We start from the raw sequence: 22,696 nt of genomic DNA on the forward strand, positions 1-22,696 counted from the left end.
ACTAGGGTGTGGAGGGAGAATATAATAGTGTGCCTGGTGCAGCGAGGCACAGCGCCCCCAAAGCATGGTGGGGGCTGCGGTACACTGATACCGTCTCCATGTCGACTTACGTCAATATTCAGGACAAAAAAAAGTGTGAAAAACTCTTGTCAACCTAACCCTAAAAGCCACCTAACCCTTAACACCACCTAACTTAATCCTTAAAGCTGCCTAACTGTAACTACAGCCTCATTTTAACCAAATTGCAGCATAACTCCAACCTAACCGTACTTGCAGCCTAAACCTAACAATATGTTGACATTCTCGTGTCAACATAATGATTACATATAGATAAATGGGAACTGGAGGAAAATCCAGTCACTGATGACAACAATGACAATGCCAAGTGTACCATACTGCCCAGTTATTTACCCTCAGAGGACCTGTTGCCAACGTCAGCCTCTAGCTCTGGAAAATGTTAACCCGTATCCGACTATAAATCTGTAGCACTTTTTCATCATTTAGTGAGAAGTCTCTGCTGTGTATATCCGCCAGACAGTGCTCCTATTCATTCCCTCATCAGCATCCCTGCGTTCTACAATGTGACACAGACCAGAATACAAACCCGGCGCTTAGAACTATTTTATTGTTTTATTCATTTATACCGTCCCTTCCTCCTGACACCCGGCTGTGGAGATACCCGGGCGATGGTGTTCCAGGATACGCGGTTGTGTCCATCTCATGTAGGTTTCAGTTAGAAGCTCATTATACGCACAGATCCATTTCAATATTTGATGTATTTCCTGTGGCTCTTTGTGGGGTTTAGTGACATTTTGTGATAACCCAGTGATATTTTTCCCTGTCTCCCGCTGCTTTCATTCACTGTATTGTTGTGGCGATCACGTTCTGAGGCTTTCCCGTGCCCTTTAGATGAAAGATGTTGCCTGTGATGTGCCGCCCTCCTAGGCATTCAGATCCTGCGCCTCCAGAAAAAGGGACAATGATCGTGACACAGCCCAGGGAAAAGGCGCTTATCTCAACTGCAACCACAGATAAACACATTGGATCTCATTTCCCGGGACCAGGTGTAGCGGCTCGTTGCTGTTGAGTGGCTCCACCCCGTCGGCCAGCAAGCCCGTTGGCATGTCGATCCGGACAGCGTGCCGGAGACCGATGGCGGTATTTCTAGGGGCATACTGCCCAAAACATGACTGTATGCATATACAACTAGAACATGTAACAAAATAATTAATTTGCATCTAAACGAAGAATAAAATAAAATAAAAAAAATTAACAGTTTTTATTTAATTCAAGGGTTATAAACTGGTGTTAGCAGTGACATAATAAACCACCAGCCAATCAGCACCTGCCTAACATTTTTCAAACACAGTCTGTGACATGACAGGCAGGAGCTTATTGGTTGGCTGTTTATCACTCTCCATTTTATCACTTTTGAAGCTTAGTGCATCTGGCCCATTCAATGAGGAAGATGGAGCTCCAGCTCCAGGCTGGAGATGGCCATCGATGCCAATGGCTGCATGAGACATCGATGGTAGCATTATATGGTATAATAAACCATCGATGGTTTCATACTCCCAGGAAGAGCAATGCATCCATCACAGCTGGCTAAATGTTGGAGCCAGACCAGAGGCCCGACCTTGTCATCCCCTAGCTGCGGCGTCCAGCTAGTCGCTGAAGGAATCGTGTAATCAGGAGGATGGAGGCGTGTGTGGGCCTGAGTGTCCATTTTGGGTGATGGCAGTTTTGGTACTTGTGGATTATCACTGCGCCCACATTTTTTATCATAGGGCATCGAACAACCAAAAAACCGTATCGCATGCGATGCGACGCGATTGGACCCGATTTTTAATTGTACAGGCACCCAGATGCCCGATTCCTATGTTAAATGCCCCCCCAGACCCGATTTTTTATTGTACACCCATCCTGATGGGTAATGACTATGCCCCCCCATTGTTAACGCCACCCCACTATCAACGCCAACCCGAAGCGTGGCGAGCGCAGCGAGGGGCAGCGGTACGCGTCCTCCGACCTTTTCATACCCCCACTATCCACGTCGGCGTGGAGTTGATTCTATATAGTGTGGCGATCGCAGTGAGCCCCGCATGGGGACGCGGATGGCTTCACATATTCTGCATCCCCTCGCGGGGCTCACCGCGCTTCGGGCTCGGTGGCTCGCCACACTATATATAATCAGCTCCACACCGACGTGGATTGTGGGGGTATGAAAAGGTCGGACGACGCGTACCGCTGCGCTCGCCACGCTTCGGGTTGGCGTTGATAGTGGAGTGGCGTTAACAATGGGGGGGGGGGGGGGCATTTAACATAGTCATTACCCATCAGGGTGGGTATACAATTAAAAATCGTGTCGGGGGGGGGGCATTTAACATGGGAATAAGCCCAAATCGGGCATGATCGCGTCGCATGCCATTATAATGGCATGCAATGCGGCGCAATATTAAAATTGTATACTCAATCCCGGGGAAAGGCTCAAATCGGGTCCCATCGCATACCTTAATTAGTGGTATGTGATGCAATGCGATGGGTGCCGTGATAATACACAAGTACCGCAGTTTTTATTGAAGTGCAGGTTTTTTCTTTTGTAAAGTTGCCTCTGGCGGGGACCTACTGTAGGTGGAAGCTGTAAATCCTGGCTGCTGACGGTAAAGCATTGCTCCTTATCGGCCAATGTTGATCTAAACGTTGAATGTGGGACATATGTTCCGACGCGGTTTGGCTATAGCCGACTGTCTGCAGTACTTTCTCAGTAACTTGATTTATTGTTACAGAATGACTAAAGCGGTGACCTATAATGCCAAGTACATTGTGTGCGTTTTTCTGTTACCGGTGGTTAAGAGAGTATCTTTTATACGGTCATGGTTTAATTAAGGCATGTTTGAAGCGCATCAACAGATAAACGCCCTAAGCCAATTGAGTGCTGCGTGAGCTCAGAGGCACATAAGCTCCTATGTTTGGCAGCTGTAGAGCTGATGTCATTGTATTGTTATTGATTGAGCGGTCTGTAGGTGCAAGACTGGACCATTAGGTGCCTGGGGTCAGTAGCCAGGAGTGTTAGGGCTCTCCATCTGACTCTGTTTCGTCCTTCCTGCCCCTCCGTCCTGTGTTGATGCAGGCTCTTTCTTGCTCGGATATATTGCACGGTCATGTTTTTTATTTGCTTGTTCCATTGTTGTTTGCACAGATGAGGAGCAGCTAATTAGGAAATCGCTGTTCTTCAGCGTCCATTGCGGATTCATGTGGTGAGTGTGGGGCTCTGCTCCACCTGAAGTGAGACAACGTGTTCTGCTCTTGAGAGAGGACAAGTCTGGCAAGTTTAAGCTGAGCAAACAATGGACGATGTGTGTACCAAGCATTCTTGGCGACAGGACCTGACGCGATCATACATTCTTGCGGATGCCAACCACGGCAGGGGGTCAGATCGGAGGACACAGCGGAGGCCATGATGCATTCAGCATGGCTCTCGCTAGCAATATCTTGAGCGCGTTGTGGGCTACATCCTCTGTACTTGTAGGACCACGGCGGATGTTGCCGATGATGGATATGAACACTAGTCATTAATTTTGGCCTGTCAGAATCAGCAAAATTGTTTAAAATGTTGTCCAGTGGATACCCGGCTTAATGCTGGCTGCACACTAGAAGATCTGCTGCACCGCCGATATTGGTGGTGCTCCTGGACAAACAATACAGCTTAAGGATTGTTGGGTTCCCCATAGTCCAGGTTGCGTACACGGTGTACGTGCATATTGCATTAGGTTTTCCGCTTTCATTGTCCCCAAGATTTTTTCAATTAATAAAAAACTTTAACCTTAATTGACAATAACGCTGTATCGCACGGATAAGAGGGGATGCGCTTAACGGTTATGGTATTCCACAAGGGTTGGATAGGGGGCTAAACACCTTTATATGGGCACAGACTTCTACAGACAAAGACATGACCTTACTAATATACATAATGACACGGAGGGGAGTAGAGCTGAGGAAAGCAGCGGTTGGGTAGAACGAAGGGTGGATAAAGAGAGGAGTTGTAAGGGTACTTTTATAGCCGAGGAGGTTGGCAGCCTGAGGAGCATCTCAGAACTTCAGGGTGGCATGTGAGAATTCCTGAAGTTGCCAGTGGCACGAGGTGACCTGGAATAAGCAGTGGAGGGGTCATTGGTAGAGCCAAGGCAGATGAGACGAGACTGCATCTGTAGGGAGAAGAATGGCTAAGGGCTTCGTAGGTGAGTCGGGGGCTCTGAATAGGAATCTATGGGGTGCAAGGAGCCAGTGAAATAACTGGCACAGGAGGAGCAACAGAGGTAGAACAACAAGAGGGAAAGGAAGTGAGCAGCAGAGGTAAGGGTAAGGTGCAAGGGGTGAGATGTTAGATCGGAATGCAAGGAACCGATTACAATAATACAGAAGGATGAGGTGGGGAATAAGGGTGTCCAAGGTAAGGTGTCCATACACTTGTCCGATTCAATGGATTGGGCGAGAAATCAGACCAAATTGGATGTTTGACAGGCTGCACATTAAATTTATCGGATCGGACCAATCAGTGTCATATCGTGGGTGCTATTTAGCACCTGCAATGTGTTGGGTCCAATCCTGGGTGTGTGCCAGTGGTGAAGCACCGCTGGCACACACCTATGTGCAGCGGCGGGCAGCATGGTCGGCAGCAGCTGAGTGCTTGTAGCTCTGTTTGCCGGGCGGGAAGTGGATGATGAAATAAATTATTATTATTTTTTTTTTTTTAAAGACTGGCCGGACGGTGATTGGCTTAGAGAATTTGCTCAGCCAATAAACGGCCAGCCAATAAGATTCCGCTTTTGAGATCTGAGTAAAACAGAACCTGCTCATCTCTTGTTTAAATGTCACGATTCAATGTACATAAAGATTCGATTCAACATAAAGAATATCCCCAATGGGTCTCCTATTCAAAACGGTGGTTATGGTGGGGGAATCAGCAGCTAGATGTATGGGGGCCTTAAAGTTTCCTGAGATTCTCTCATTTTTGCTGCTTAGAGAATGCTGCTTAGAGAATATATATATTTTATTTATTTTTTGAACAGTCATTAAGAATGATTTAGTGGAGCAGGCTACCCTCATATCGCCTCTGTACATGGTTGTTGCTCTCTCTAAGCAGAACGATCTTATAATGGAAGTGTGAAAACCTGGATTTGTTAGGGCTAATCCTGAACATGTAATTGTAGTCCTTGAACGTGGCACAGCGAGAGGATAATTGTCACTACAAGCTCTGCGTGTCTGTACGAGTGTCACAGGGGTGATTACCGCCCGCGTTTCTCAATGTATGGGGTACACACAACAGTAATTATATTGGCTTTAATGGAGATATGCCCACAATATGAGGTAAATGTGCAAAGTGTGTCTTCTTAGTCAGCAGCATTTGTTGGCAATGCTGAAAAACAGAATATTCCTTAGTCCTATAGCACGAATGTATTACACTGGAACGCATTTATTCATTGTTTAATCCAAAGGTCAGTTCTCTATTCTTATTACAGCCTCATTTCCTCACCGCTCCTCCCTACACCTCCAGCCTCCTTACCTCACCGCTGCTTCTACACCTCCAGCCTCATTACCTCACCGCTCCTCCCTACACCTCCAGCCTCATTACCTCACCACTCCTTCTACACCTCCAGCCTCATTACCTCACCGCTCCTTCTACACCTCCAGCCTCATTACCTCACCGCTCCTTCTACACCTCACCACTCCTCCAGCCTCATTACCTCACCACTCCTCCCTACACCTCCAGCCTCATTACCTCACCGCTCCATCCACAACTCTAGCCTCATTACCTCACCGTTCCTTCTACACCTCCAGCCTCCTTACCTCACCGCTCCTCCCTACACCTCCAGCCTCATTACCTCACCGCTCCTCCCTACACCTCCAGCCTCATTACCTCACCGCTCCGTCCACAACTCCAGCCTCATTACCTCATTTCTCCTGGTCCACTCCCAACCTCTCAAATGCTCTCCCTCACTTCATTAGACTTTCACCCAGCTTCCCGGCCATCATGGGTGACATTAAAACTCATCTTTCATTCTATCTTTCCACCCCTTCTCCTGACATTCTTAACTCTGAAGTCTCCCCTATCGTATCTGCCCATTTCCCCTACAGACTGTAAATTTGTATGAGCAGGGCCCTTCACCTTTCCCTCTCACTTTGGCTTCTGTATATAATTATGCTGGTTGCACACTGCATCGGTGTAATTGTATATCCTTGTCTACATAAGTCTACACTTATGTATTCTGTTGTCAGTTTTATCTACTTGTACGGGACTATGGAACATTGAAAATAATAAAATCATTAAATCTCCTGCTTAGATTTCATTTCCCAACCAGAGATACAGAAACAGGGGCCAAGTTCATATGCATTTCATTGTATGGGGAGAATATAGAAACCCTGTGGATTAAGAAACCTCATCAAAATCAAACCCAACTCCATAATAGAACCACATCTTCATTGGAGAAAAAAAAAAAACATGGCCGCCATCTTTATCTGGCCTAGCAACTACAGGAAACGGCCGAAACATGAACTTACAGATCACAGAAACGGTGACATTTTCAGACTCCTCGTAGTCACTGGTCCGGTTTCCGCTTGACACGCACCGGTACGACCCTTTCTGGTAATCGGAGACGTCGTTCAGTTGCATGAGCAGTCGCCCATCAGGGCGAGAAATGTTGGCGTTGAAGAACCAGCATCGCAGATACCGATTGGCGTCCAGTTGGACCCAAGACCCCATCCACTGGTAAGTTAAAGAGAGACAGATTATTGGACGTTAAAACAATAAAGTTTTCTATTATTCAAGAAAACACAGTCGGATACATACATACATATATAAAACAACTATAAACCAGCTGAAGAGGATAAAACTCAGCGGATACTGTAGATTGTTCATCAGTTAGCAGCAGGTGGAGAGTTATAGGATTATTACAACTATTGCCCTGTACATACTGGTAAATGCTGTTCTTAGGAAGCAGATGTCACGTCTGCTGTCCTGTTGCCAACGGTGATAACTGTAGATGACAATTTACATTCAGTCGGCTACAATAAAAGAATTCCCCAGCCTACGGAACCAGCTCGACATGGAAGGTCGAAAGTCAAAAGGGCCCAGATGTACTAAAAACTTGAAAACGGATAAAATTGAGGGTGATAAACCATCAGCCAATCAGCTGCTAACTGCCATGTTACAGACTGGGATTGAAAAATGACAGGTAGGAGCTGATTGGTTGGTGGTTTATCACTGTCCATTTTATCACTTTTCAAGGCTTAGTACATCTCCCCCCAAAAGGTCTACATGAGTTTACCAAACAATATGGCGTTCAACCCAATGACCCATCCCCCTAGCTGCATGCAGGACTGTCTTCACAGCATTGTAGGCCCTGAGAAATGAATTGGGGCCCCTAAAGACCCATTGAAAGGAAGCACATTTTCCATTTAGTCCATCCCGTCCATAGTCTGATGGAGGGCGAGATGTTGGAGAGAAAACGTATGGACTCATTCAGAGAAGGAAGCAAACCTGATGGTAGAAGTACACAGAAGGTCGAAGTTCATGCAGTGGACACAGCAGCGCCGACAAGTGGCGACTATTTGCACAAGACGCCTCTGCGGAATTAGCACTTTATTACACAGCCGGTGCGTGCAAAGTCTCAGCAGCTGTGCAATGGTGGCCATCTCTGAAGCAGCCCCCGGGGTGGGACCACTCGCAGCGTCTAGGACGTTGGCATTTCTATATACAGCCCTAATGCTGCAGGCCTCTGTATTTAACGTGAAGTGATTTACGGAGATCGTTGTGGGCAAAAATAGGGAATAGAGACAGCGGGTCAGTCTGTGGGTACGCAACAATCCGTAATCTACAGTATTAGGACATTTCCGCACACAGGCACTGGTAACACCGAGCGCTTTGTTTACCTCAGATGAGGAAGTCGTTCATGTAAAGCGTGGGGGGAGGGGGGAGTAAAGTCGCTGTTACAGAATATATTACACAAACAAATTCTACTGAAATGCAACCAAACTGGTTTAAAAGCACATTATGGTCACATCTATGTGGGCTGGAGCGTGAGAGGAATTCTCCTAGGTTCCAGGATTGACTCGGCTGAAGTAGCTCATTTCTAGCAGGGTAAAAAGAACTTCAGAAATGTGTCCACTTACATGACCCCCTACAAGCTGATCCTCCGCCAAGAGGGGTTAATGCAAAAACACCCATGGGTCGGGGGTGGATAACATACTGCCAACATAACTGCTGTGAATGCCATGAGGTATACCAAGTCCAGCAATGACCACCTCACCTCGCGCACCTTCTCCAAGCGAATGCTGGTGCCGGTTGTCACGGTAGCAAAGTGCATCAGAGAGCAACACAGGATATGAGGGGGGGGACTGGAGCATATGGTAGAGAGACACGCAGGACATCAAAGGAAAGTGTATGGTATCACAGAGCGACACAGGACACCACGCGGGGGACGGAGGGGTGGAGCGCATGTGATCACGGAGCGTATTGCATCACAGAGCGACACAGGACATCACAGGGGAGCGTATGGGATCACAGAGCGACACAGGACATCAGGGTGGAGCGTATGGGATCACAGAGCGGCACAGGACATCAAGGGGGGGGGGGCGTATGTGATCGCGGAGCGTATTGTATCACAGAGAAACACAGGACAGCACAGGGAAGAGCATGGGATCACAGAGCGACACAGGACAGCACAGGGGAGCGTATGGGATCACAGAGTGACACAGGACATCACAGGGAAGCGTATGGGATCACAGAGCGACACAGGACATCACAGGGGAGCGTATGGGATCACAGAGTGACACAGGACATCACAGGGAAGCGTATGGGATCACAGAGCGACACAGGACATCACAGGGAGCGTATGTGATCACAGAGGGACACAGGACAGCACTGGGAAGTGTATGTGAGCTGTGAGCACAGGGAAGTGTATGTGAGCACAGGGAAGTGTATGTGAGCACAGAGCAACACAGGACAGCACAGGGGAGCGTATGGGATCACAGAGCGACAAAGGACATCACAGGGAAGCGTATGGGATCACAGAGCGACACAGGACATCACAGGGAGCGTATGTGATCACAGAGGGACACAGGACAGCACAGGGAAGTGTATGTGAGCACAGGGAAGTGTATGTGAGCACAGGGAAGTGTATGTGAGCACAGAGCAACACAGGACAGCACAGGGGAGCATATGGGATCACAGAGCGACAAAGGACATCACAGGGAAGCGTATGGGATCACAGAGTGACACAGGACATCACAGGGAAGCGTATGGGATCACAGAGCGACACAGGACAGCACAGGGAAGCGTATGGGATCACAGAGCGACACAGGACATCACAGGGGATCACAAAAATCACAAGGAATAGCAGGCAGTTCTCCCATATATCACCTACATATGACACAGTGCTGTGAATCACACCATGCCTTTACACTTTCTCCTTGCACCTTCCCTTTTGGGTTCTCCCTCGGCTGAAGTCCAAATATACATTAACAGATCAGCATATGAGACCACAGTGCAACATTTAACACCCCAAACCCTAGAACAGCTTATGGCAGTGGTAACACCCCAGCCCCTAGAACAGCTTATGGCAGTGGTAACACCCCAGCCCCTAGAACAGCTTATGGCAGTGGTAACACCCCAGCCCCTAGAACAGCTTATGGCAGTGGTAACACCCCAGCCCCTAGAACAGCTTATGGCAGTGGTAACACCCCAGCCCCTAGAACAGCTTATGGCAGTGGTAACACCCCAGCACCTAGAACAGCTTATGGCAGTGGTAACACCCCAGCACCTAGAACAGCTTATGGCAGTGGTTCTCAGCATTTCCTTCGCGGCACCGCTGAGACGAAAGTTTCTAATTGGGGAAGTTCGAAAAAAAATGTGTTTATAGGTCATCATTCGGGTCAGTTATGTGGTGAGCCACGGGATTCCCATGATATGACTGGAAGCCACAAGCACTGGTTTTGCCTATTACATTGACCATAAATAGCGTAAATTGGTCCTGGACCATCAACCAGGACAACCCCTGCAAGAGTCCCGAGGCACCCTAGGGTGCCATGGCGCACAGTTTGGGAACCACTGGCGTATGGTATCACCGGTTAGTGCAAAGTAAGATATAGAATCAGATAGATAGTGACAGAGGACAGTCATATGGACCCACAGCGCAACCCATGGTGTCAGAGAGAGACACAGAGTACATCTTAAGGTCCATACACACTGGACGTTTTTGCCCAGCATGTATGCTGATCGATATGGGGGGGGGGGGGGGGGGGATCCTATGGAAATCAGTCCACCAGCAGATGAACAGATGTGCCAGCAATGATGCGGGAGTGCGCATCACCGCTCATTGCTGCCCCGTACACACTGGGCGGCTTTCCAGCTGAAAGCAGCGCCAACAAGTTAACGGAGCTGCTTTCAGCTCAAGTCACGCAGTGTGTACGGGCCATAACAGTAGGATATGGTATCACAGCATAGGTATATGGTATCACAGGTTAATGCAAAGCAAGATATGGAAATGTCAACTATTTCCCTTGAATTCCTGGGGAGCAATATAGTGCCTACCCTCTAAACGATAGTTCACAAGATCATTCAGTGACGTTATCGGGTCCCCGCTCTGTGCTTGCATTCATCGACGATATAGATGACACAGGAGTGTGCATCGACAACGATATTGAGCGTACACACTTATGCCCAATACACAATAGAGGATAAAGTGAAAGAAATCGCTCAGAAAGGGCTTTCTGAGTGTAAAGGTGGCCATACACACGCAGATTTATCTTCAGATCTGGCTGGAACAAAAACATGGTTATGGATGAGAGCAAATGACAGTTGACCATTTGCTTGGAAATGCTGGAAAAGTGACAAACTGTCACTCATCCATAACCAGGTGTTTGTTCCAACCAGCCAGATCTGAAGATAAATCTTACTAGTGTATGGGCACCCACCTTTAATGTTCACTATATATCTAGTGCTGAGGTAGCCAACCCTAGTCCTCGAGAGCTACCAACAGTGCATGTTTTGCAGGTCTCCTCACAGAATCACAAGTGAGCTAATTAGCTCCACCTGTGGATCTTTTAAAATGTGTCAGTGAGTAATGAGTGCACCTGTGCAGCAGCTAGGTTGTCTGGAAAATGTGAACTGTTGGTAGCTCGGGAGGACTGGAGTCGGCTACCCCTGATCTAGTGTGTACACACAATATCATTAACGATGCGTGCTCCCATGTGCCGCTAACGATGATTAATATCTGCAGAACATGCAGGTCAACGTGTAGTATATGATAGCGTATGGTATTACAAAGCAGCTTAAGGTATCACAGCTTAGTACAAAGGAAGACAGAAGCATATGGTACCTCTGGTGTCAGAGAAACCGTATATATTATTATAGCAGTATACGGCAAAATGACCCAAGACCTCACACAGCAGCATATGGTATCACAGGTTAGTACGCAGCATGATCTCTGTTCCCACCATGACACCGAAAAGTCACACGGCAGGATAGAGGAGCAGAGGACAGCCTATGACATCATAGCATAACAGAGAAGGTCACGGTATGAAATTGCAGCATAACACATGGTGTAACAGAATACGGTATCGCGGAACAGTAAATAATAACACAGGGGACGAGGGAGACCGTGCCCCTGACAGGTAATGATTCAGGCGACTGGCAGAGAATAGCAGGAGATAAAGGAAGAATATCTAGATGACATTTCGCCCTGACAGGAAGATGCATCTGCCACAGATCGGTATAACAGATCACGGATGACACCCACGTAGCACGGTGTACAGCGCTCTTCCCCTTGTCTGCAATACGCCGTGATTGCCTCATTTTCATTATCCGCATGTGTCTATCTCCCATGCAGACAACTGGTTTGTGTCATTATTTTTATTTACTATCATCTAGTTTTATTTACAGTTTACCCCATGCAATGAGTACTAGGGGGCCATGAGCGCGCAGAATGCAGATTCACAGCGCCAACGTCTTCCAGGATGAGTGGTAAATACAGACGTGCCTGTACTAAGTAGTGATATTATTAGGATGAGTAATCTCTCAGACGGACGCCATGATCAGGAGTGACTCATGCCCAGGTTACAGAGTAAGACAGCTGAGGTGGCTTAGTACATCACTCCAAGGCAGAGACAGGAGATAATGAAGTCCTTTCTCAGGGAGAGAAATGGGCCCAGTCGTGGAATTAAGAATAAATGCAGACCGGAAAATCCAGGCCTATTATGTGCACAGTAGTTCCAGGCCCATCACCATGACGGAACAACATGACAGTACTGTCAGCGCCTGCGGCTGTGTGCCAACAGACAGAGCAACACTCTAATTGCTCCGTTATGTGCCATCTAGTGGCAGCCAAGGCATAAAACACTTGAATTCCTCCCATAGAGGTGAGGAGCAGCGTTAGCTATAATATAAATAATGGTGAGGATCAGATCAAAGTAGTGTGATGATGAGAATTACTGTAGGTAGACTTAAGGGCCCCATACACTAGGACGGGATATTGCATGTGATACTCCGGCAGCGTCCTGGTGGCCGGATGTATCCCGTGCAGTCAGTTTGCATAAGGTGTATCACGTGATCCCATTCACCGCACCGGGTGACGATCTGTGATGCGACGCACAGTACTGCGCATCGGATTGGAAATGTAAGTAAACGCCATACTATTTGACGATTTTCACATAATACATCAGCCCGATGAGTCGGCAGCTGTACGGCGGGAGGGCAGGTTTTGCACTCTCCCATACACGGGGGGGGGGGGGGGGGGGGGGGGATGTCTGCTTTCTAAGTGGTCTAAATGAAATGCTTAGGAAATAATAAAAAAAAAAAAATGAAATAATCGCCCGGTGTGGGCCCCCTAAGTCAAAATACGGTTCCAAAACCGTTCCTCAAAGCAGCCCAAAAGTTCAGGTTTTAAAGGAAATCCCTAGGTTTTCCTTAAAAAAACCTAGGCTGATTTTCAAAGGGCAAAATGCACCCTGCACCTCTAACAGTGCCCCGCCGGTGTGCAAAGGGAAGCTGAGGTACTTAATCTAATCACCTGTGCTTAAGCACGGATATTCTTAAAACTTGTACGGTTACGGTGCATTGAGGACAGAGTTTGGAAAACCCCTATCTAAGTGAAAGTTAGGGGAGAGTCACTTACAGGAAGTGACGTTTTGCAAACCGGTTCAATAAAGACATAAACAGTAATTGTTCCTTTTTTTGTTTCTCCACATTCTCTTTACCCTTAACCAACGGCTGACGATGAAATCTTAATTTTAAATCAATACGGCGATACGGATAATTCTAAGAGCTCACAAGCGTTCGCCGGCGTAATCCTTTCCCTTTAGAACAAAATAAACCCAGCTTGTAAATCGTGTACACTGTTCCTCTAAGTACTCTTATTTAACATCGACACTAGCATTTTTCTCCTGTAAGCAGCTTTTTAGCCATCCATCACGCCGAGCGCCGCATAAGCAAACATGTAGTGACGTTCTCAAGCAGGCTCGGAGCAGAAAGGAGACAGGGCCGCCGAGCGAGACCGGAGCATTCGTATAATTGTATTTGCTTTTCATTTTACAAGTAAAACTTTGTGTTCGCTCTTTGTTTAGTGTAAAACAAACACGGGTAATCAAATCATTTTTATTTTTCATACAGATTTTGCGAGACAAGAGACGGAGCAGGCCGGCAGCTGGCTGGGGCGCAAGCATGTTTAGTGGGCCCTTTTTGTCAATTTGGCGAGAGGACAAGGTCTATGGCTCATCAGGACGAGAAAGCCACCTACAACACCTAACAACTACGGTGTGCTGGTAGAAATCATAAAGCCCGATAAATCACTAGTCCGATTTGGGCCAATTTCGAGGGATCGGTCAGCCCTAACCGGATGTGTTTGACATCCCATCAGGTCTGATGCGTGGTCTCATGCGCATCGGACATACTGTAAGTCGGATGTTGGACCTGCATGCAATACCGTATTACATATTCATAATGGTTGCAGGGCATGCAAGATCATAAGCCATGGGCAACCAAGACAGATGTGCCCATTGCGACAGCCTACCGATAACAAGGTCTTCGGTAAGATGGCACCACTGACAGAGACAGACTCTGGCACTGTGCAAATGTCTATGCACCCTCTTTACAAAGACATAGGGGGGTATTTAATCTAGGATCACGGCTGTCAATCCCTGCCGACAGCCGAGATCCTGGCCCATATACGGTCAGCCCGACAGGTGGTATTCAATGTCCCGCCTGCCGATCAGCGAAAAGGGGGCGTGGCCGTGAAAACTGCTGTGGATTGGCAATCTGCGGCCAGGATCGCCAGAATCCACGGCCTATATCGGCAGAACGGGCCCGTCAGCTACTAAAGTTGGGCCCGTTCTGCGGTGATCCCGCATCAATGCGGTCGCTAAAGACTGCATTGAATAGGGAGCCGCCGCAATTTCCCCCGTCGGAAATAGCGGTGGCACATTAAATCCCCCCCCCCATATTGCTCAGCCAGAAAACACTTTGAGGTTTGGAATTTATCATGTAGGAATAAATTACACGCAATTAAAAGAACAATTGTTACTGTAAATAACATAAGGACAAACTGTAGACCAATTAAAAAAAATATATATATATATTCTAGTACATGGTGGCGCACGGATACAAACCTTATGAAACCTCACCAACGGTTCATGGTTTCTAATGAGGTTACAGACTGATCATGTGATGCCGGATGAGGCTTGTCTGCTCTTGTGCCATCGCATTATCAGATGTTATGTGACACTGTGTACACAACGCACAATACAAGACTGGAACAAACAGTGACATAACACAGATCCCAGGCTGCGTTACGAATTGTTACCAAGTTAATGTTTCACTACTAAAGTATCAGCAAGAAATATTTGGCAGTGAAAACCACAACATTAAAACACAAAACTCACAAAAACATTAAAAACAAGAAACAACGAAAGACAATGTATTAATGCAGGGCTTTTATACGTAAATATACTGACAGTCTTAAGCCTGTACACCCTAGACGAGTTTTCAAAAGAAGGTTATGTGCGTACACACAAAGGCTTTAAAAGACACATGTTCCTGTGGTTTGGTAAAAACCCCAACCCGTCCTCTCTGCATGCAGGTCAATCCGACTATATCTCCGTGACTACATGCACAGTGGCGGACCTTGTGATGTCACAGAACAAGTGCACTGCCAATATCTTCACATAGTATAAAGCAAAGTCCTCTGTCTGAACGCGGAAACCTCGCAAACCACTGCACTAATTGATCTCCATTTTTCTAAATTAGTGCGACTGTGTCAGGTGATGGTTTATCTATATTCACGAGTGCCGTATCCGCCCCGGAGATGGCTGAACAGGGGGCGGGCGCTGAGGTCATGTGTCACGTCAGCCACCTGCCCCGCGAGGGCTTTGGCCCGTCTGCGTTTGCATGGGGACGCCCAGCATTTTTCTTGGCCCGCCCAGGAAACGCTGGGCGTCCTCGTGTGCGAGCTCCCTCTGTACAAATGTTGTACAGCGGTCTTGCGCATGCGTATGTTCACCTTTACGCATGCACAGAGCCGCACCGTCGGTCCCAGGTGCAAATACACTGGGGACCGATCCTTTCTGAATTAAGCCCCCAATTAGGACTAATTTAGTATAGGTCTCAAGAATATTTCCTACATTCAACCATTTCATGTACACAGTGAAAAGTATATAGTTCCTTTTATAGGTAATTATCGACTCTGTAGTTTACTGCACCGGTAAAGTCACCAGATCTCAGCAGATTGAGCAGCCCTTGGCACATACAGACAGACATACTCACTGTGCTGTATTTCTGAAACGTGTAATTCTCCATATCAGTGTCATGGTCTGAGAGACATTCCAGGATCACATCTTCTCCCTCCTGTACTGGAAACTGTGGCCCAGAGATAGTCAGCCCGGCTCTGGCTAAAAGAGAGAAAGACACTTGTTACTTTCGGGTGACAACGCAGACCTCAACCAAAATACACATATACATTATGTAACATGCTATGCAATGTCAGAGCATACTGGGGGCCGCGCAGTGCCAGAGCATACTGGGGGCCACGCAGTGCCAGAGCATGCCACTGGGCCTCGCAGCGAAGTCGAGATATGGTCACTAGGTCGACAAGCATTAATGTCAACACGGATTAGGTCGACGGGTCATTAGGTCAACATGGGGAAGGTTAACATGGGGTTTTTCACTTTTTTTTTGAGCCGATAGGCAGTATTTCCTACCATCCACTAGGGCGTGGCGGGAGAATAAAATAGTGTGCCAAGCGCAGCGAGGCACTGTGCCCGAAGCATGGCGAGTGCAGCGGTGCTACGTTTCAGTGTCCATCTCAACTGTGTCGAAATTCGGGACAAAAAAAAAAAAAAGGTAAAAAAACCCATGTCGACTTTTTGACGGTCAGCCTTCCCCATTTCGACCTAACCCAAGTCAAGATTGTCATGTCGACCTTCATGCTGTCTATCCAATGATCCATACCCCCCAAGTCGGGATCGCAGGAGAAGATGGGATCCTGAGCTAGGATGATGGTCTTTGTAGTGGCGATTCTGCTGCTTCAGCACTGACAACCAAACCTCAGCAATACAGACAATTACCCTTTAAAGGGCACACAGCAGGGGGGAGGCACTTTTGTGCGCTGAACCAATTTTCTCGCGGTCCGCCAGTACAATCAGTACTTCCTAGTGAACGGATAGGCTTAGTTTTAATGTAACAGATACGGAGAACACAGGCCCGACACATCAATGAGACTTAACTGTACTTTTATTTACAATAGATCTATGGTGTTAGATGGACTGCACACTCCTCATCCCCCAGCTAATAGCTCCTGCCTGGTGGACTCCAGCAATATTTGCCAGCCCCGATGAAAGTGCTGGTAGTGGCTGTAGTCGCAGTCCGCTGGTTCAGACAATATCCGTCACAGTGTGATCTTCTCATGTCTGCGGTGACTTACATGCCTGGTAATTGTATCATCACCGTAGGGGGGAACCAATCCCCGCAGGATCTGAAACACCTTTGTAGATCAAGTGACGAGACTTCAGAGTTGAAATTAAACCGAACAGAACAAATCTTATGACTTTTCTTTTGTACCGAAATAAAAAAGGATTATCTCAAAGGTCTTAATGGAAAATTAGAACTGAAATGCAGTTTTCTCTTATGTAAAATGGCACCGGCAGGCGCGTCTTACAGGTGCAATGTTACCCCGAGTTTTATTTTCATGTAGGCGGAACTTAAAGGGCTACGCAGCCGTATTCTAAAATATACTCAGTATTCTGATTGCAAAATAAACCCCCATAGGTTTCTATAGGTTATGTTATGACACTAAAGGGGCATACACACGGGGTGATTTTAATCCCATTTCTAAGTGATCTAAGCACGGGTTGCTCTGTGTGTATGGATTGCTCCGCGATGGGCCGTCCCTATCGCACGCAGAGATAGACAGAGCATGCACTGTGTATCCCGCTACAACGCAGGGGTTTTGCCTATAAACAATAGGCAAAACCCCGCTTAGCACAGATCGCTCAGCACAAAGCTTTGCGTGCTCTCTTGTGTGCACAACGTGTACTTCGCACGTCGAACATTGCTGCCCAGTGTGTATGGGGCTTTAAGCCGGGTACACACACACAAAGATTTATCTGTCTAATCCAGGCTTCTCCAAACTGTGGCCCTCCAGCTGTTGTGAAACTACACATCCCAGCATGCCTTGCCATAGTTTTAGCATTCACCAATAGCAAAACTGTGGAAAGGCATGCTGGGATATGTAGTTTTACAACCGTTGGAGGGTCATAGTTTGGACATGCCTGGTCTAATCTGTCTGGTGGGAACACACATCTAGTACTATATGGAGACTATACTATAGGAGAATGGAACACTGGAAAACAGACAATGGTCTTTCAGACAAATTAGTAAAAAACATTTGATTTAAAAAAAATATATCCAAGCAATGGTCGTAGGCCATTTTCCAGCATTTGGGAGCAAACTGTTGATTGAATATATGCTCCCATACATCGCAAGATTATTGTCCCCACCAGACAGATTGGACAGATAAATCTGTAGGTGTGTACCCAGCTTTAGAGGCGATACATTTTCCGTGTGGACTGAAGACCCAATGCACTATGGTTTTGCCAAAAGGGATTAACTCAAGTGGGCCAAATGCTTCTCATCAGCCGGTACATTTTATGTTTCTAATACACTATTGGGAGGTATCGACCCCGCCAACTCCTCAGCCAGCAGTTCCCAGGCCGTATACAATACATCATATGTGGACCTTTTGCATGCGATGTATCGTATGCGATCCCAGTCATGGCTGTAGGATGTAAAAATCCTTGTGGCAGCCAGGACGAAGTCCAGATCTGATCGGGACCGTGCACCAATGGGTCGAAATAGTGTGAAAGAGGGCCAAATGGTATATGTATGGGCACCAGAATCAGGCCCTGGAGGAAGTAGGTACCGGCCGTCCTGCATTACACAAGGTGCCTAAAGCTGGGTACACACTGAAGCAATGTTGGATGCGCACCAACAACCTACCTACATCTGTCAGTGTGTATGGGTGATTGGGTGATCCCATGGTTACTGGCCACAGACGCTAGGTTTGGTGTGCTGCACATGACACCTAGCGATATCGCAAGTGTCCGACTATCTGGTTATGGAGGGTGGAACATGACCGTTCTCTCCTCCATAAAGCTCATTCCGGTATGTGCACAGAATCTAGGATCAAGGGCATTCGTTCAGATGATACAAAAGCAGTATAATCTGAGTTGCAGCTTGCCACAGGCCCACACACATGTGAAGGGAAAGCAAACACAGCGAAGGCACAACTTCAGCCACTTGAAATAAGTACACAGGAAAATACATCAGACTTATACAAACACACGGTGCACACACGGAAGCAGGGCACACCTCGGCTCAGAAAGAGTTGTCTGATTCAGACAACACATTAACTGTGTCTGGAACAAACCATGGTGCCAAGCAAGGGGAGCAAATGTATTTATGTTTCCTGCCCTGGGCATAGTCGCTCAGTGTGTATGGACCTTTAGACACCTTAATTATTACACTGCACATTTGATTTCAGTTTGAACACAACCCGAATGTAAACTCTCTCTGCATACTTTACATCTGCCCCACCTGCAATACAGTGTGGTTTTCCCCAGTGGCTTTGCTTCAGTCACAAACATGACTCAGGCCGTATACACAATATACGGTAGGTTTATTGTAGTTAAATGGTTACGGTCTGCTTGAGCGTAGTGTTATTTCACAATCCTGTGTCACATTGTAAAAAGCCAGGGGGGTAAATCAGTGACTCAAGCGCTGCCATGACAATGCCATTTGCAGGAAGTCTGATCTCATACGCAGGAGTGCTGTATTACTGGCATTACCCTAGAGGGTAAACACCTCCGTAACGATCAGGGTAAGGAAACACCCCAGACTTTTGCATCAATTTCCCTTATGACCAAGGATTCTTCCCCCTGCAATGTCAATGACAGATAGAAACTGGTTGGTTGCTATGGGCAATTTCTCCACAGGATTGATTCATCTCCCCCAGTATGCGGCTTCCCTGATTTCCAGCCGTTACCATTTGGAAATCTTGTTTGTTTTTGCTCGCAATGCTTTGGCATGTGACGCAGAACAAGTAAGATATTTGTGGATGAAAATCCGGCAATGTATGAACAGACCGAAAGTCACTGGTAACTGAATCGCCCTAGAGAGTGATGACAGAGCCAGAAATTATTATAATCACCAGTGGCCAATCAGAGAGTCGGGACACAAGAAGCTGTAAGCATCATCATCATCCTCAGTGGCCAACCAGAGAACCAGGACATGAGAAGCTGTACTCAGCATCATCAGTGGCCAACCAGAGAACCAGGACATGAGAAGCTGTAATCCTCATCAGTGGCCAACCAGAGAACCAGGACATGAGAAGCTGTAATCCTCATCATCAGTGGCCAACCAGAGAACCAGGACATGAGAAGCTGTAATCATCATCAGTGGCCAACCAGTGAACCAGGACCCGAGAAGCTATAATCATCATCATCAGCCAACCAGAGAACCAGGACCCGAGAAGCTGTAATCATCATCATCAGTGGCCAACCAGAGAACCAGGACCCGAGAAGCTGTAATCATCATCATCAGTGGCCAACCAGAGAACCAGGACCCGAGAAGCTGTAATCATCATCATCAGTGGCCAACCAGAGAACCAGGACCCGAGAAGCTGTAATCATCATCATCAGTGGCCAACCAGAGAACCAGGACCCGAGAAGCTGTAATCATCATCATCAGTGGCCAACCAGAGAACCAGGACCCGAGAAGCTGTAATCAGCATCATCAGTGGCCAACTAGATAACAAGGACACGAGAAGTTACTCATCATCAGCGGCCAATCATAGAGCCAGACACAAGAAGCTGTACTCATCAGCGGCCAACCAGAGAGCCAGGACGCGAGAGGCTGTACTCATCAGTGGCCAACCAGGGAGCCTGGACATGAGAAGCTGTACTCCGCATCAACAGTGGCCAACCAGATAACCAGGACACGAGAAGCTACTCATCATCAGCGGCCAAGACATAAGAAGCTGTACTCATCAGCGGCCAACCAGAGAGCCAGGACGCGAGAGGCTGTACTCATCAGTGGCCAATCAGGGAGCCTGGACATGAGAAGCTGTACTCCGCATCAACAGTGGCCAACCAGATAACCAGGACACGAGAAGCTACTCATCATCAGCGGCCAAGACATAAGAAGCTGTACTCATCAGCGGCCAACCAGAGAGCCAGGACGCGAGAGGCTGTACTCATCAGTGGCCAACCAGGGAGCTTGGACATGAGAAGCTGGAATCACCCGCCAATCAGAAAGCATGGACAACACACAGCGGCCAACTGTTAAGAGAGTAGGAAGATCTAAGAATGGAAGGAATTAAATGGAGGAAAGGCACAGCATTCGGAGCAAACTACAGAGGAGCACTGGCATGTTACTGAAATGGGATAAAGGGGGTATAGAGGGACCTCAATGTTTAATGATACACACTACACAAATGGACTGTATTTTGTGCAAACTATGAGCTGGACATGGATGTGTCATTTTTGTATAATCCACCTCTTAAGTTCTGTTTCCCTGTAGGTTGCTTCTAGGGTCTGATTCAGAAATGGCCGTAACTTGGATGTGTAAAAACTGAGCTATTATAGACTGAGTGCGCATTTCCCTTTGTGGAATCGGTTGCAGAGTGATTGGAAGAAACAGTCACTTTTTTTACCATTCGGGGGAGGTTACAAGGTGACCGGTTTCGGGGCGTGTTGCAGTGTCTGAAAACAATCCGCATAAAATACAGCAGCACCGCACTTCCCAAGCAGCCATGAATGCACTTGATATCCCATGCATGTGTGTTGCGGTTGCATATGCCGAGATTGTTGCAATGCCGCAGATCTGTCACTGGAAAGTATCACTGCTGCGTCTGCATTATGATCTGACTCAAGCCGTTCTTTGCAGAGATGTGTGACAGATTGTTGAGGTGCAGATATGCAGCGCAACAAGTGCAGTGCTGGCGTGAGGTCGCAACGCATTTTACAACAGAACCTAGAACATTATTCAGCTCTTGGTAGCGGATGTCACTTACATGCACTTATATTAGCGTCCACATACTCCGCAGCGCTTCGCATTCAGTGATTAAGCTGTGAATCTTGGATTTTTTCATGCTCCTACCATCCTAATTATTTTAATTGAGACACTTGAAATATTATGATGAATACACATTCCATTACCGATAAAGGGAATTTAAACATCTATTATAGATTGCAATTTGCATGGATGCCCTAAGGGCGTCCTCTATTCCTGAACCTCAATCAACATAGTCATTTACTCTATTAATATAGAACCCACATAGGTCCCAATTATCCCTCTTCCAATCAAAACTCGCAATACTTACAATGGGAAGCAGTTATAATCAACAACGGCGCTGGAACTGCCCAAATCCCATCAGCTGGCAAGCCGAATGGGGGTATGCGGGGTGCGTTAGGGTCAGGCCGGAGGTTAGGTATAGGCACTAGGGGGGAACCTAGGGTACATCTGAGGGGGCAGGCTGCACGGGATACGGTCGGTTGGTTGAAAGTCATTAGGTCAACACCACTAGGTCGACATACTGAAAGGTCGACATGGGCAAGGTCAACAGTCAAAAGGCCGACATGGGGTTTTTACTGTTTCTTGAGCCGGCAGATGGTATTTTCATGCCGTACTATCCACTAAGGCGTGGTGGTAGCGCAGCGAGCTATGCGAGGGGACGCGGTGCTACGTTTCATGCCGTACTATCCACTAAGGCGTGGTGGTAGCGCAGCGAGCTATGCGAGGGGACGCGGTGCTACGTTTCAGTGTCCATGTCAACTATGTTGACATTTGGGTAAAAAAACTGTGAAAAATCCCATGTTGACCTTGCCCATGTCAACCTAATGCTTGTGTCAAACTAATGACCTGTCAACCTTATCCCATGTCGACCTTTCAGTATGTCGACCAACTTATGGTCAACCATATGATCCATACCTGGCTGCAGGAAGGAAGGATTAGAATTAGGCACTTCGAAGGGGGGTTAGTCCGATTTGACCTGAGAAATTGGCTCAAATCGGATGTATTTGAGGTCTCCCTCAGGTCCGATGCGTGGTCCCGTGCCAGAGGTCGGACCTGCTTCCCGTCTGACCTCTGATTCGC

At 47.3% G+C, this 22,696-nt stretch overlaps 1 protein-coding gene across 1 annotated transcript in view; it reads right to left on the minus strand.

The window, feature by feature from the left end:
• Positions 1-22,696, minus strand: part of LOC146042369 (cell surface glycoprotein MUC18-like) — a 34,757-nt gene that overhangs the window by 11,126 nt on the left and 935 nt on the right. The window contains exons 2-3 of the mRNA XM_083162341.1: positions 15,812-15,936; positions 6,559-6,763 (exon numbers count right to left, since the gene is read on the minus strand). Of these exons, the coding sequence (XP_083018467.1) occupies positions 6,559-6,763; positions 15,812-15,936 (330 nt within the window). The remainder of the gene's footprint in view (positions 1-6,558; positions 6,764-15,811; positions 15,937-22,696) is intronic.

The sequence above is a fragment of the Crinia signifera genome, chromosome 19 (assembly GCF_055691185.1).
Source record: "Crinia signifera chromosome 19, ASM5569118v1, whole genome shotgun sequence".
NCBI classification, from domain to species: domain Eukaryota; kingdom Metazoa; phylum Chordata; class Amphibia; order Anura; family Myobatrachidae; genus Crinia; species Crinia signifera.